This window comes from Malaclemys terrapin, chromosome 11 (genome assembly GCF_027887155.1).
Source record: "Malaclemys terrapin pileata isolate rMalTer1 chromosome 11, rMalTer1.hap1, whole genome shotgun sequence".
In the NCBI taxonomy this organism is placed as follows: Eukaryota; Metazoa; Chordata; order Testudines; family Emydidae; genus Malaclemys; species Malaclemys terrapin.
This window is the reverse complement of record NC_071515.1, coordinates 12,624,240-12,639,345: the sequence shown is the minus strand read 5'-3', so window position 1 is coordinate 12,639,345 and position 15,106 is coordinate 12,624,240. Positions and strand designations below refer to the sequence as shown.

Below are 15,106 nucleotides of genomic sequence, written 5' to 3'. Positions count from 1 at the left end.
CAGCCGGTGCCGCAGGGCCTTTAAATCTTGAGAGGCCCCGCCTCTTCCGGTTGAGGCCACGCCCCCCTCAGGACTCCGGCAGTACCGTTAAGTCCTGTAAGTTACTTTCACCCGTGCCCTCCATCTCTCAGTGGGTCTAGGCCCATAACATCATACTATTGTGTGGATAAAGACCCCAGCCTTAGGCTTCAAAAAAAAAAAAAAAGGAGGGGGGTCTCTAACAATCTCCATTACATTTAGTCAAATGATACATTCTTCCATCTTGTTGGAAGAGGCAATTTTTCTGCTAATGATTGAAGATCATCAGTTAAAAGACACTATGCATTTTACTGCCTTAAGCACCTGAGTGGAGGAAAAGCATGACTTGCACACACATGCCCACAAGCCAACCAAGAGCCTGGAGGTTTAGTTGCAACAGAGCACTTTTGTAAACTCAGAGACCAGATTCAGAAAAGCACTTAAGCATGTATTTTAAGTGCATCCCTAAGCAGCAAAGCACTGAAGCACATGTGTATGTCCCACTGACTTTAAGCAAGTGCTTAAGTACTTAGTTGAATCAGGACCAAAGATGCTAATGGCTTGCTCCAATGCCCACTGGAGACCAACAGAAAGGCACCCACAATTTCACTGGGTATTGGATCAAGCTCATAATTCACAGCACCTTTTGGTCTTGTTTATGCTCCCTTCTCCGACTCCTCATCCCTTCCCCTGAACTACGCTGTGAAAAGCTTTCAAATAAATGCGGAAACTCTCATCTGGTATTACACTAGTGAGTGTAAGTTCCCAGGGAATCCAGCATTGAGCCGTCTGACTCTGCGGGATGATCTGTTATTTTAGCCATTAAATCCTCCTTGCCCCACCCCTTTTTTTAAAAAAGATTTCCTTTTATAGTTTGTTTGGATAACAGTGTAACATACATACCTGCATATACTTAAAAAGACTTCCAGCCAAACAAATCCATACCCACACAGAGAATATTTCAAAGCCTGTCTAACCCCATATCTACATTCAGGAACTTTATATTTGATTTATGTGCACATTTCCAGGCACTCTCATGTCTAAAGAAAACCCGAAGCCTTGGTTTCCAGTCTAACGGAGTGCATATTTCACATAACTCAGCGAGATGTTTGTTTTAGAAGTCTGAGGAGTCAATAAGGCACAGTAAGAAACTCAGCAAAGAAATCCAGAGGGCTGTGTCCCATTCTTCCCTTCATTGGCAGTCCTTAGTTCTACCCTCCAATTCCTGTTTTGTCTCTCAGATAGAGTTCATTTGTGAGTCTGATTATGTGTCTAGAGAGAGAGGGGAAGGATGGGTAGGACCTGAGGTACAAAGGCCCCGACCCACAAAGGTATTTAGATTCCTATCTTCCACTGAAATCAACAGATGTTAGGAACTTAAATACCTTTGTTGATCTGACCCAAAGAGACTATGTAATTTGGCCAAGGACACACAGATTAGGGCACTAGTTTGGATTTGGGAGACATTGGTTCAGTCCCCTGCTGTGCCACAGATTTCCTGTCTGACCTTGGGCAAATCACTTCAGGTATGTCTACTCTGCAAAAAAAACCACCACCACCACCACGCAGCGCTGAGTCTCAGAGCCTGGGTCAACTGACTCAGGCAGAGGGGTCTCCCGCTACGGGGCTGAAAATAGCTGCGTAGACATTCAAGTTTGGGGTGGAGCCGGGGTTCTGAAACCGGGTGTGTTTCTCAGAGCCCAGAGGCAAACATCTAGATGGGCTTGCGCTAAGTCCCCTGACCGGAGCTCTGAGACTCACTGCTGTGGGGGAGAGGGGGTTGTATTGTAGCCGCACTCTTAGTCTCTTGAGGATGAGCCTCACATCCTTTCCTACCTCACAGGGTTGCCATGAGGATAAATCATTAAAGATTGTGAGGTGCTCAGGTTCTATGGTAATGGGGGCCAGGGCCGGCTCTAGGCACCAGCAAAACAAGCTGGAGCTTGGGGCAGCACATTTTTAGGGGCGGCATGGCCGGCGCCAGAATGCCGCCCCTAAAAATGTGCCCCGGCCGCCCTAGCTCACCTCTGCTGCTGCCGCTCGCGCGCTGGCTGATTCGCGCACCGCTGCTCGCCCTCCCTCCCAGGCTCTCAAACCTGTCTGACCTTGGGCTTGACAGCCTGGGAAGGAGGGGGGACTCCGAGTGGCCGTGGCGCACGAGCCGCTTCTCCTCCTCCCTCCTAGGCTTGAGAGCCTAGGGAGAGGAGGCAGGGCTGGGGATTTGGGGAAGGGGCGGGGTTGAGGCGGGGCCGCGGGGGGGGGTGTAAGAAAAAACGGGGGGGAGGGGGAAGGGCAGCCAAAAATCCTAGAGCCGGCCCTGATGGGGGCCATACAAGATGCAAGTGGATCTAAAGAACCCACTTTGGCCAGAGCCTGGAGAAGTGGGGCCAAAGCTGCTGCTGGGTTGTCACGCCCCTTTCATGTAACTGGGTGGAGAACGAGCAGCCCGTGCAGGACCACTGATTCACCAGGGGGCTGGAATAAATGGGCTGAAAGGCAGGTGATGACCTCTTCCCCACATCCCCAGTTGGGATGAAAATTAAAAAATCTCAGATATGTTCATGAGCTACAAAATATTTCCGTTTTTGTCAGTCAAAACATGGTGTTTTGATCATTTCAATACATAATTTTAAAAATGTCTTGGGTTTTTTTGTTTACTATAATTAGCTTACATTTCAAACCAAAACCTGATTTCAAACTAGAAACCTGGAATTTTTCATTCCAAAAATGTCAAATGCCAACAATTTTAAGTGGTTTATTTCCCGCCCCCCAAATTTTTGAAGTGAAAAATTTGTCACAAGCTAACAGTTCTCTAGAAAAACTTCAGTTTGGATGAATCGGCATTTTCTGATGGAAAAACATTTCATGAAAAAAAAAAAAAAATCCTGGCCAGCTCTACTTATGAGTACTAACTTGCCAACTACTCACAGATCATTTTATTCTCCTCAAGACAATGTATGTATGTAAAGCCTATTGTTTTGCTTTATCTGTGTTTTCACAAGGATTCCATTTATATAAACTAAAAACACCACTATGCACAGTTACATCTTCACTGCAACATACTTTTGTTATTAGAGCATGCTGTTTTGCCTCAGAGAAATTTGCGTGATCAGACAGTAACTACACAGGTCCATAAAATATCAAAGTGGTCCAATGGTTGTTAACTGAGTGCTTACCTTTTTCTGAGTCTTGCTTTATTAGCAATTTTTCTGCCAATAAGCAGAATGGGAAGCATCTTGTTGATGTAGAAGAAGTTATGCACTAAAATTACTCTGTCAATTTTAATGGAGCTACTCAATATTTATGCCACTGTGGAAGCAAGATCTGGGCCAGTGAATCAAACAATACATAGAGAGTGGAACTGGTTTTCTATAAATCCCTTAGTCAGAGTGTTTGACTGTAAAGTTTTAATATTATTTAAATTAAGGCCCAGTGGGAGAAGCAACCTTTAAACAGAAAAGTTGGTGCAACGGCTGCTCTTATCACGTTATGTTCATGGAAATACAAAAGAACAAACCAGCAAACAGAGACATTGACCTGCCTCTGAATATTTCCTAGAATTGATTGGGCAAAGGAAAGTTCAAAAGTTTTGTTCGGGGCACCTGCCATGGTGCATTTTGCTTCAGCAGGTGGGTTGGGTAAGAAAGGTCTGGCCATACATGGTATAATAGCCTCAAGCAATATATAGATAGTAGATAGATTGTAGAGCTATAATGTCAGTGAAACACCAAAGTGGAAATAAAACTACAATGGGTCAGATTCTAGTGTGAATCTAGTGTAACCCCAGTGAAGCCAAATGAATGACTCCAGATTTTCATTGTGATCAGTCTCTGGCCCTCCATTTGTAAGCTTGACACTTTCTTGTGTCCGCCTTCAGGTGGAAACGGTTCTGCTCTAAAAGAAAACCAACAGGAATTTCCTACCATATTGGGAGCTGAACAATTGCAAACCATCCACAGGCAAAGGAACCTAGAGAATTCAAACCCTTACTTGCTCGTTGTATGTAGGGAAAACCACCTAACCTTATTTGACGTTGACAAGGATACAAAAGGACATGCAGATTGCTAAGATCGGCAGAGGAAGCAGGCTGGGTGTTTACCCTGTGCTCCGCTCATGCAGCCAACCCCATCCTATCACACTAAACCAGAGCTAGTCAGGAGAATGTGTTTAATCGTTAGGATTCTTACCTGGATAGGTCTGCAGAGGTTGACAATGCCACTCTCCAATACCCCGGCCGTAGCAATAGCACTGGTATCTAACACCATGAACATACTTCTCCCACGAATCCCCAATTTGATAAAAGGTCCGGGATTCCGAATCCTGGCACTGGTCTGAAGGCATGAAACAGATATAGGTAAGTGTCAAATGTTGACTTAAATGAACAAAAAACCAAAACCAAAACGTTGAGTCAACACACAGGAGAATGATGAAGAGGGAAAACACGCTGCAAACAGTGTTACTGCAAGCATTACTCAAAGGGGCAATAGAAGTCTAACTTCAAAACTAGAGTACATAGAAACTCATCCAGACCCTAAAAAGCAACAGAGGGTCCTGTGGCACCTTTGAGACTAACAGAAGTACTGGGAGCATAAGCTTTCGTGGGTAAGAACCTCACTTCTTCAGATGCAAGTCTGAAGAAGTGAGGTTCTTACCCACGAAAGCTTATGCTCCCAGTACTTCTGTTAGTCTCAAAGGTGCCACAGGACCCTCTGTTGCTTTTTACAGATTCAGACTAACACGGCTACCCCTCTGATACTTGACATCCAGACCCTAGATTTACTACTGCAATGGCAAGTCAGATGTTTGGGTGTTAATTCAGCTGTGGTATGTTTTGGACCATGACAACACTCCAAGGACAGGCTCTGATCATGCAGTCCTTCCTCCCCCTAAAGTCAATGAGAGTTTCTCTTCCACAAGGAGCTGGCCAACAGATATTATTTTGGAGCCTGGTTCTGCTTCAGCCACTGGGCCTGTTCTTTTCTCATTTAAAGCTCAGTCTTGTTCCCATGAAGTCAATGGCAAAACTCAGGTGTAAACTCTAGAGTAACACCATTCGCTTCAACACACTGATTCCAGACATAGGTGAGTGCAACTCACATCTGAAACCGGCTCAGTAGAAGTCTTATTGATGGACTGCAATGAGCATTAAGAATTTGAAAGAATAGGGACTAGGTTTGGAGAAATCAATGACAAAATTCAACAGACAGCACCTTTAATGATATTTTCCAACTCATTTTAAAACAAATTTCTTTCCTTCTTTCAAAGGAGCAATTTTCAAGAACTTTATGATCTGATCTCTAGTAAATCCGGGCAGACATACAATAAATAAAGCAGAATTTAACCACTAGTCCTTTCTGAACTGTTGCCAAAGAAAACATATTAAAGTTCTCTTGGGGTTGGTAATCGCAGATCAAACAACTAAGTCTTATCATCAGATCAGAGTTCGTTTTTTGGTCAGAAAAGTACAGAACTACGATGGTTTTAGCTAAACTCTGGCATGCTATTAACACGTGCACTCTTAGCATTGGCCTGCTCTCTTCTTGTTTGGCTGCCCAGTATAATAAGCAGCCAAATAAAATAAGTTTAGTCCATGGTAAGATAATATTTGCTGGTGCAATCTTCCATGCTTTTTAGTTCAGTCAAGAGACCAGAAGATTTCCGCAAAGCAGAGGAAAAAGAACAATTTTACAAGGTAGAGTTTAGCATTACTGGCTTGCTCCACACAACAGCTGATTGCATGAAATCTGAGGTTCCCGCTGAACGCCTTATTTGTCAGAGTTCCGTCCAATGAGTAGCTAAAATGACCAGTTACCCCGTAACATTGGCAGCTACTGAAGCTAGAGTGTGTTATAGCGTAGGAATACTCCAAGGGAGGAATCAGTAAGGAGTAAAGTTGCCACTACCTAGGGTTATTGCAGATATTATCAGCTTCTCCCACTACACGTCAGATCGGTTGAGTTAAGTCAAATTCTGCTCTCACTCACTGCGCTGCAACTCCTCTGAAGTCACAGTCACTCCAGTTTTCTCCTAGTGTGATCGAGGGCAGATTCTGTCCAAAGATGTGGCCCAAATTCACCCATCCGCCCTATCACACATTTCCTTGTTATTGCATAGCTACAACAAGTGGGAGCAGCTGGGAATTAACCTACCGACAGGATCACATTTCCATCTCCCACGACCCTGGCCAAAGCATGTGCAGTTCAGCATGTGTCCTTCTTCATGACGCTTGTGGAATGTCTGGTTAACATCATAGGTGATGTCATCAACGATACACTGGTCTGATTGAGAGAGAACATGATACTTCCCTCAATGATTGCTTTAAATAAAAAAAGTTACGGAATACTTCTTCCGCTGAACATATTCTACCCCTTCCCCATCAGTGCAATGAGACTTATTGCCATGAAAAGCTATAGAAAAGAGAGACAGGATTGCAAGTATCTGTCAGAGATAAGTGTGATCTTCCCAGGATAGGATTATAAACTATGATCCCCTGTGTCCACTTGTCAGCATTGATGTTAATGGGACTATTTGTGTGATTAAGGGACGCTTGTAGGAAGGAGGTTTGCAGGATCCAGGCCCAAAGTATTTAGCCTTATTTAAATCGGGTTCCCATGGCATGTGGATTATAGCACATGAAACAGCAACTAAAATGACATATTAAAAAAATCACTGGGTTTGCGTATAAAGGGCTAGATTGTGACATTCTTACCCGTGCTGAGTAGCACTTTACTCCTCACTGATTTCAGTGGAAGTAAAATACTACTCAGTGTGAGCAAAGGTATCACAATACAGCCCCAAATGTTCTCCGCACTTTATTTTGCTTGGTAATTGACGACACTTTGTTGTAACCCCAAGAGAAGAACTGATGCATTATACGCTTAAGTTATTCCTCGTACCCACTGATGCATGATGCAGGGCCAGATCCCCCAATCAACAGAGCGATGGCAATTTATACCATTTCATAGAATGTCAGGGTTGGAAGGGACCTCAGGAGGTCATCTAGTCCAACCCCCTGCTCAAAGCAGCGCCAATCCCCAACTAAATCATTTGAGGACTTGGCCCTAACCCTTTATCCTTAAAGCAATCTGGTCAATAACAGCTAGTTTAAGAAAACAAGCAAACCTGAAAACCCCTGTAGAAGCGAGTTGCTTTGTGAAGCAATCAACCATCATAAATATGGCCTGTTATTTGTGGCAGGATTTAGCTGCACTGCTAGTAGACAGGGCATGGAATCAGCCTCTAAAGACCGGTGTTCGATTCTGGGTCCGCCACAGCCTTCCTGCCCTTGGGCAAGTCATTTAATCTGTGCTGCCCCTGTTACCCATCTGTAAAATGAGGCTAGTACTTCCCTGCCTCACGAGTGTGTTGTGAGACTAAATCCCCTGGTGCTTTGTAAATGCTGAGATATTACAAGAAGGCCCACAGAGGTTTCCCGACAGCTGTGATCTATCAGGGGGGTTGAGAGAACCCACACCCTTTAAAAAAAAAAAAAAAAAAAAAATATTTCCCTGACTAGGTTACTTCTCTCTTTTCAGCAGAAGTTGCTTTAACCTGACAGTTTCCTTTCACTCTCCCCCCATTTCCCCTCATGACCCATCCTTCAGAGATCACAATGCTGAGTGCTGGCCAGTTAGGCAGAGTTAGAAGGGAGCTTTACTGAACAGCAGGTCCTTCAGCTGTGCATCTCTCACCGTTCCGCACAAGACGCATGGAAAACTTCAAAGCCCTTGAGAGAGCCTTTCCGTATAAATTATATCCCATTTCAGCAGTGGTGTTAGCATCCTTTCTTGGCTCTCTGACAGCACCCTCTGCTTTTTCCAGACATGAATCCAACGCTGTAAGTAGCTTTAGGATGATCAAATGTCTACGCTCGCCCCTTTGAAGTCCTCTTTTTTGGTGCTGTCTATGCACTTCCCCACTTGGGCTGCTTAAAAGAAATCTCAGTACTGTCCTGCCAACTTTTCATACAGATTAGCCTGCAAAGGTAATTCAGCCTACACAGAGGAATTAAAAACCTCACTGCAAAATAGCAAAATAAGACTGCACTTCCCTTTAACCCCGCCTTCAAGCTTCAGACTAGCCTGGGGCTTTACACAGGGGAATAACCTCAATTCAGCAACCAGAGTAGCTGTAATGGTGCGGACCCTTAAATATAAGCAAGAGAACGCAGGGATGTGCGTTGATCAAGCGAATTGAGGTTTAGTGAGTGCTGAATTGGCACTATTCCTGAATGTAAACAATATCTGGATCTTTGTACAAATATCCCTCCTGCCTCCACAAGGGAGACCTGTTGAAGTAGAATCGTTTTTGGGGGCTGCTCTAATTCCCAATGAAGTCAGTGGAAAGAATCCCTTTGACTTCAACGAGAGTTGGATCACGCCTTTGGTGCATAAATTAAGACACATACCTCTAAGCTGGGAGTATGCAATGCAGGTCCATTCGCCTCGGCCATTTCCGGCGCAAGTGCATCTCATCATATGGCCCATGTCGTGCTGTTTGTCCCACTGGTCTCCAACACGGTACATGACACCTTCATTGGTTGTGCAGATTTCCTCATGGGCTGTTCAAGAAGTGTGAGGGGTTTTATTTAGAGTTACAATGAACACAAACATTCATATAATCTGCTATACACATTCCCACAGTGCTACGGGCTCCATACTCTAATGTGAGGGGTTTATGACCTCACTAGGTTTCCAAATCCCACTTTCACTAGGTGCTGATGTTCTCTAAATGTAAGTCCCTGACATTAGTTTATTCACTCTAAATCAGGTCTTCCTACCTCCAAACCTGTTCGGCTCTAACTACAGAGACTGTGTAGTTATGGATGGCTGTGCAAAGTGGGTGTAAAACCCACCACTGCTGGCCACTCACTTTACACAGATGTAAATATCTATGCAAGGCACAAAGGGAGTGAAGACCCAGCCATGCTGCCTTTAAAGGACCACAAGAAAGAGGAAACTATCACCTAATTGTCACTTTACTTTTTGGTAGACAGGAGTGGAGGAAGATATCTTTTGTTACAAGCCTCCTACCAAACTATACGTTCATCACCGTCCAAAGGAAAATCATGGGCCAGACCCTCAGCTGCTGTAGCTGTGTTGAAGTCTTTGGAGGTATGACAACATACATCAGCCGAGGACCTAGACCCTATACTTTCACCTAAATTACCTTTTCTAAAGGATTTTATGTCCTGGCCGAATTCCAACACAGGTTGGACATAAAATTGCCGACATAAAATTGCCTTCACATTTTCAATTAGATGTGGTATTCTTTTTTGCCACTTCATGTCTTAAACTGTCACATCTCATTCCTATGCTCTGTTTAACATGTGCTGGGTTCCATCCCAGAGGTGGCTGCATTTCAGTGGCGGGTGGAATGATCCTTGAATCTGTCACCTATGTCACAGGGTGCGGTGGGGTTCAGTTAATGTTTGTTAAGATATTGAGATCCTCACATAAAAGGCATTGCTATAAGTGTAAAGTTCTCTTTGCTCCATACAGAATTGTATGTACATGAGCAAATGTAGCATGGGAGCTGCTGAGTTATAAAAGGTTTGCTGTTTAAAATGGGTTCTCATAGCTGCCTTGTGTTCTGATCTTACAGGAAGTGCTAGTGCTCTCCGTTGCCTTAGATCTAAACACACACAACTCCTTTTGACATCACTGAGACTGGCATAAACTGAGACCTGCATAATTGCCACGGTAACAGACTGATGTTAGAAGCACAGGGTCATCCGTAACGGCAAGATATGGCAAGAGGAAAGGATGAGTAGCGAGGAAGAAGGCTTCTGCAGATATAAGGCCAGATCCTCTGCTAGTGTAAACCTCTGTAGTGCCACTGACGTCAATGAAGCTATGCCAATTTACACCGGCTGAGGATCTGGCCCAGAATTCTCTGCAGCAAATGGGCAGAGTAAATTTCTTTCTATTTGTAATACCAAAGTCACTGGTCAAAAATCCCCTTTAAAAGCCCTAGAAGAAACTTGAATTGGACTACAGCTACCTGGAAGCCACTAATGACTGAAAGTTCACCACAGTGATGGATGCAGCTCAGTGGACACTGAGGGCTCCACATCCCAATTGCATTTCATGGGCCACAGTCTGAGAACCACTGGTCTTAAATAGAAACCTCAATGACTGGTCTTGAACAGAGACCAGCCAGAGATCTTCCCACCCAGCACCACCATCCACAACTTACCAGCCATAGGGCAGAAGCCAAACTTCTGTTCAGCATCGTAGTTCTGGGTGGTTCCGCACCACTTCATGTTGTCTTTCCGTCCCTCAGAAGTACAATCAGTGTAATTGCGGTTGTTATACAGGAAGGGGAAGTGGCACAAGGCACCATTGGAGTTGCCACCCCGGGTTTGGACCAGAACTACAGAAAGCAGGAGGAGTAAAAGAAAGATGTATCTGAGCCGGCATTTTCCTCAGAGGATCCAGGCGTTGTTTCAGAACACAGCACGAACCCTCAGTTTGCATGTGCCCCCTTACCAGAGTACCCTTAACCCTCTTTTCTGACGGAGACTAATTTAATCATGTAAATGTAAACTTTGTGAAAAGTTGGTCCACATTTGCAAGGAATTTGCAAAACCCAAAAGCACCCACCATCCCCCATGCACAGAGGTGGAAAGAGTGGGCCTGGCCACGGGAATCATAGAGGAGTAGGGAAATCCGACATAGGCCCGCTGTGCCAGGGAAGCATCGGCATTGGAATCGTAACAGCAGCTTCACAATGCGCACAGATTCCCCTGGCAGAGAGGATCATCTGAGGTCTGCTTTAGAGTTTCTTTGCACCAACAGAGTCATCAAGAACAAACAGGAATAGGAAGAGGGAGCTGGTCCAGTGAGTCAAATATTCTCTCCGTTATAGGAGAACAGGAGTACTTATGGCACCTTAGAGACTAACAAATTTATTTGAGCATAAGCTTTCGTGGGCTACAGCCCACTTCTAGCCCATCAAAGCTTATGCTGAAATAAATTTGTTAGTCTCTAAGGTGCCACAAGTACTCCTGTTCTTTTTGCGGATACAGACTAACATGGCTGCTATTCTGATCTCCGTTATATGACATCTGTACAACCCCATGGAAGTAAATGGGGCTGGGTGGATTTAACTGAGAGCTGGGCTGTGACCAAGGACTTTAAATAAAACCTCAGCCCTTAGGAAACAGTTGCAACTTAATGATGTAGAAATAGCCAGGAAGAATGAAGCCTTTGCTTGCGTCCTCCTACACTGAGATTTTCCCAGCCCAGAGTGGAGCAAAAGGGAACTCTTAGACACCTATCACCAATGCAATCCAGAGCAGCTGAATTCCATAAATTCTCTTAAAATAGAACAAATGGGACATGATGGAAAGGGATGTAGAGTTTCATCTGAAGGACCCAGAAGATATTTAAAAAAAAACAAACCCATGCGAGTGAAACACTACTCAAAAACGACAGATCTGAGAAGTAGTATTTTACCACTTTACTAAATCTACCAATACATGAATAACTTCAGCCGCGCTTCACTTAGGGGAATTTCTGCTGGATCTGACCCTGTCTGGCTGCTGTCTTATGGAAGGTCCATGGGCTTCCAGACATTGCCCTTCCCTCCCCACCCCAGCTGATGTAGAATGTTGCATTAGCCATGCCACAGCACCCCTTCCCAGTGGCAGATTAGGATTGCTGCTATATAAAGCAATCTGATTGGGGAGTCAGGATTAAGGGAATGACATCAGAGGATTGCACAGATGAGACTCCGGGCAGTATCCTACCCTCATGGCCTAATATGGGCCAGGGCTCTTGTCTGACTGGTTGAAATTCAACCTTGGATCAAAGACCGTGAGCTATACTCTGTTTTAACAGCTTCATTTTTAAGGTCAAGTAGGGAGAGCAATAGAACACAGATTTTCTTAAATAAAAATGCTAATCTGGGCCCTTTCCCATACAACACTACAGGAGGAGGCCCTCGCTAGCTAGTTAAAGAAAACCCTCAAGGGCAAAAGGATAGTCATGTAGTTCCATCATTTCCTCCTTTTCCCTAGCTACTCCTACTTCACCAGGGTAATTGACACCTTCTCCACATCCCAGGATTGGGAGTTTAATGTTTGCAAGATGCAGGGAAGATGGGGAACATGTTCACAAGAACTATTCACGCTCTATCATTTTCATCTTATCTTCAGATGATGCAAATCAGCAGCTTCAGTGGAGCTGTGTCCATTTAGACCAGCTAAATCTGGCCCAGACAGTATTTATATTCACCATACCCAGATACTAGACATTCAACCTATTTTTCCCCAATACATTTCTCTAGACAAGCTTACCATTTTGTTCAGTACAAAAGGAGTATCTGTTGTCCTGTTCAAAGTTGGAGGTTGTGCTGCACCAGAAGTGTCCATCCGAACGACCTTCCGTGGTGCAAGAATAGAAAGTCCTCCCACCATAGGTGAATGGCAGAACACATGGCTCCCCATTAGAATTGCCACCATAGGTTTGGGTCACAGCTTTAAACCAAGCAAAGCACAACATTACATTACGGCTCAGTGTCCCCACTCCAGTTCTTTGTGCCCTAAAGTAACTCTAGCTTCACTGGACCAGATCCTCAGGTGGTATAAATGGCACTGACTTCAATTGTCCCAGGCCAATTTTATACCAGCTGAGGATCTAGCCCTGTAACATCATCATTCAACCTACATCCTCCCCAAAAAACATACTGCTGCAACTTAGTTTGAATAAAGTTGCTAATTCTGAATCCCATGGCTTTATTCTCCCACTGCCGTAGGTATATAATAAAATGGGAGTTACTTCTGTCCTATAGAACCAGGCCCCAAATAATCAAAACCAGGAAGAAATTCTGATTCTTTCCTTTCCCTTCTCCAAGCCCCTTGCTGTTCCTCATTTTGCATGCTCTTCAGAGCACCCTTCTTATACATTCCCCATGATCCTACTTTCTAGTGAGGGACAAAACTCCCCATGGGGTTTTCTCTCCCCTCAATGCACATAGGAGCCATGAAAATTCAGACACGTTATGAGTGTTGACCTAGGAGAGTGTGTCCTTATGTCTTTAGAAACTGGGCTTCACTACAAGTGAAAACAACAGCTGAAATTCTCTTAGTGCCTGATGCACTGAAGTCAGTGCGACTCTTTCCAACGACTTCAGTGGGCTTTGTATCAGGATCTTAGTTCAGAGGCTGCACTAAAGACACTTATGTAGTTAAAATCCTTTTGCATGTTTGTCCCAATCCCGCAAAGCACTGAAACACTGACTTCCATGGGACTACTCACATAGTTAAAGCGACGCACTTGCTCAGCGCTTTGCTGCACTGGGGCCTTGATTTGTCTAGGTGTGAGCATTAAAAGAAAAGCTCATACCTGTCTCCTGGCAGCTGACACCATTGCCCAGGCAAGTACAAAGCATCTGTTGGCTGCCCTGCGTCTTGAGCCACTGCATCCCAACAGAGTACACCACCCCACTGTCAGTAACACAGTGACCGTATGGCTGAGGCTGAGGCTGGGGCTGAGGCTGGTAAAGTGCAGTTCGTACATCTGTGAAGGTTGAGGATCCAGATCCTACGGCAGAAAGTGTTAGAAAGGAGGGAATAAGCAGCAGGCTTTAAATCCAAAAACAAGGAACAGAAAATCTAGGTTAAGTGCTATGATGTTAACATTTAACTTTCTTAGGCATAATTATCTGCAGATATTTTTATGAATCGCTTTCCGTTTTCATAACATTTGTTTGCTCTTCAATTAGTAAATTTCAATAGTAAAAAAAAAAAAAAAATCTCTAGCCACGCTAATAATCCTCCCCAACCAGAGCGACTGCACAGCCAACAACTGTGACTAGAGCAGGTCAAAAAACGCCAGTTTTTCACAGGAAATTTTTTTTGGGGGGGGAACCCCCAAAATTGTAAGATTTTTTTAAAGTTTCCTATGAACATGTTTTGCTGTTGTGGATGACAAACTGAAATATAAAATTGAAACCAATGAAGAAAGGAAAGGAGGAGGAAAAAACCCCAAACTGAAAAACTGGGTGGTTTGGTTTTTTCCCCCCAGTTTTTCCACCAAAAAACTGAAAAAAAATCTCAAAAGAAACCAGTTTTTTCATGAAACGTCTATTTTGGGAAAATGCCGTTTTCCAACAAAAAATATTCTCAAAGGAAAATTTTCAACCAGCTTTAGTTAAGAGTAAGATGAAAAGAGACTCAGAGGCCTCTTCTGCACTTGAAAACTTTTGCTAAAAATTTCCCACTTTTCCTACCACCAGTTTAGCTCCACCTGCAACAGCCAATATGGGAGAAAAAGTATAGGCAAGGCTTTGACAACCATTGGAGTTTTAAAAGCACAGTATGGTTTAGACCTGCTCAGAGCTCTGCTTTAAGTGCTAGAGGTTTCCCGGAGTCTGTCTATACCAGCATTCCCATCATGGAGTGGAACTGGTGATAGCAAGAGTAGGAAATTATTAACACAAAACCTAGTATACCCACCCCAGGGGAAAAGCTAGATTTACACATTAAAAGCAGAACTAGGTCATTAAAAGGACAAAGAACCTACATTAAGAAGGGCTTCAGAAGCTGAATATGTTGCTATAAACCTAGGACAGAGGACAGTGTATACTAGGAAACTAAATAAACACCATACCAAAAATCACAAAGGATCTGACATACAAAATACAATTTAATACACAAGTGCCTTGTTGACGTTTCTACATATTAAAGCTTGAGCATAAGTGGATGTGTTTATCTTGCCAGAAGAATAGTTTAACTTCTGACATCTACAAGATATTCAAGTTTAAATTCGGGATATTTAAAATAAGGCACCCTGTAGAAAGCCTATAGCTCAGTGGTTTGAGCATTAGCCTGCTAAACCCAGGGTTGTAAACTCAATCCTTGAGGGGGCCATTTGGGGATTTAGTTGGGGATTGGTCCTGCTTTGAGCAGGGGGTTGGACTAGATGGCCTCCTGAGGTCCCTTCCAACCCTGATATTCTATTTCAAAAATATTAACCCAAAGTGCCACATTTTCAAGATATAGCCTATATTTATAGGTCCATAAATCAGTGCATGCTATTTTTTTGGCACCTTTGAACATGCACATGTTCTAATCTGCATGTGC

General features: G+C 43.9%; 1 protein-coding gene across 5 annotated transcripts in view; it reads right to left on the bottom strand.

The window, feature by feature from the left end:
• FN1 (fibronectin 1) overlaps window positions 1-15,106 on the bottom strand; it is a 70,025-nt gene that overhangs the window by 44,893 nt on the left and 10,026 nt on the right. For all 5 annotated transcript variants that reach the window (XM_054044707.1, XM_054044710.1, XM_054044708.1 and 2 more), the window contains exons 7-12: window positions 13,368-13,565; window positions 12,320-12,499; window positions 10,216-10,392; window positions 8,426-8,578; window positions 6,168-6,296; window positions 4,206-4,349 (exon numbers count right to left, since the gene is read on the bottom strand). In XM_054044707.1, coding sequence (XP_053900682.1) covers window positions 4,206-4,349; window positions 6,168-6,296; window positions 8,426-8,578; window positions 10,216-10,392; window positions 12,320-12,499; window positions 13,368-13,565 — 981 coding nt within the window. The remainder of the gene's footprint in view (window positions 1-4,205; window positions 4,350-6,167; window positions 6,297-8,425; window positions 8,579-10,215; window positions 10,393-12,319; window positions 12,500-13,367; window positions 13,566-15,106) is intronic.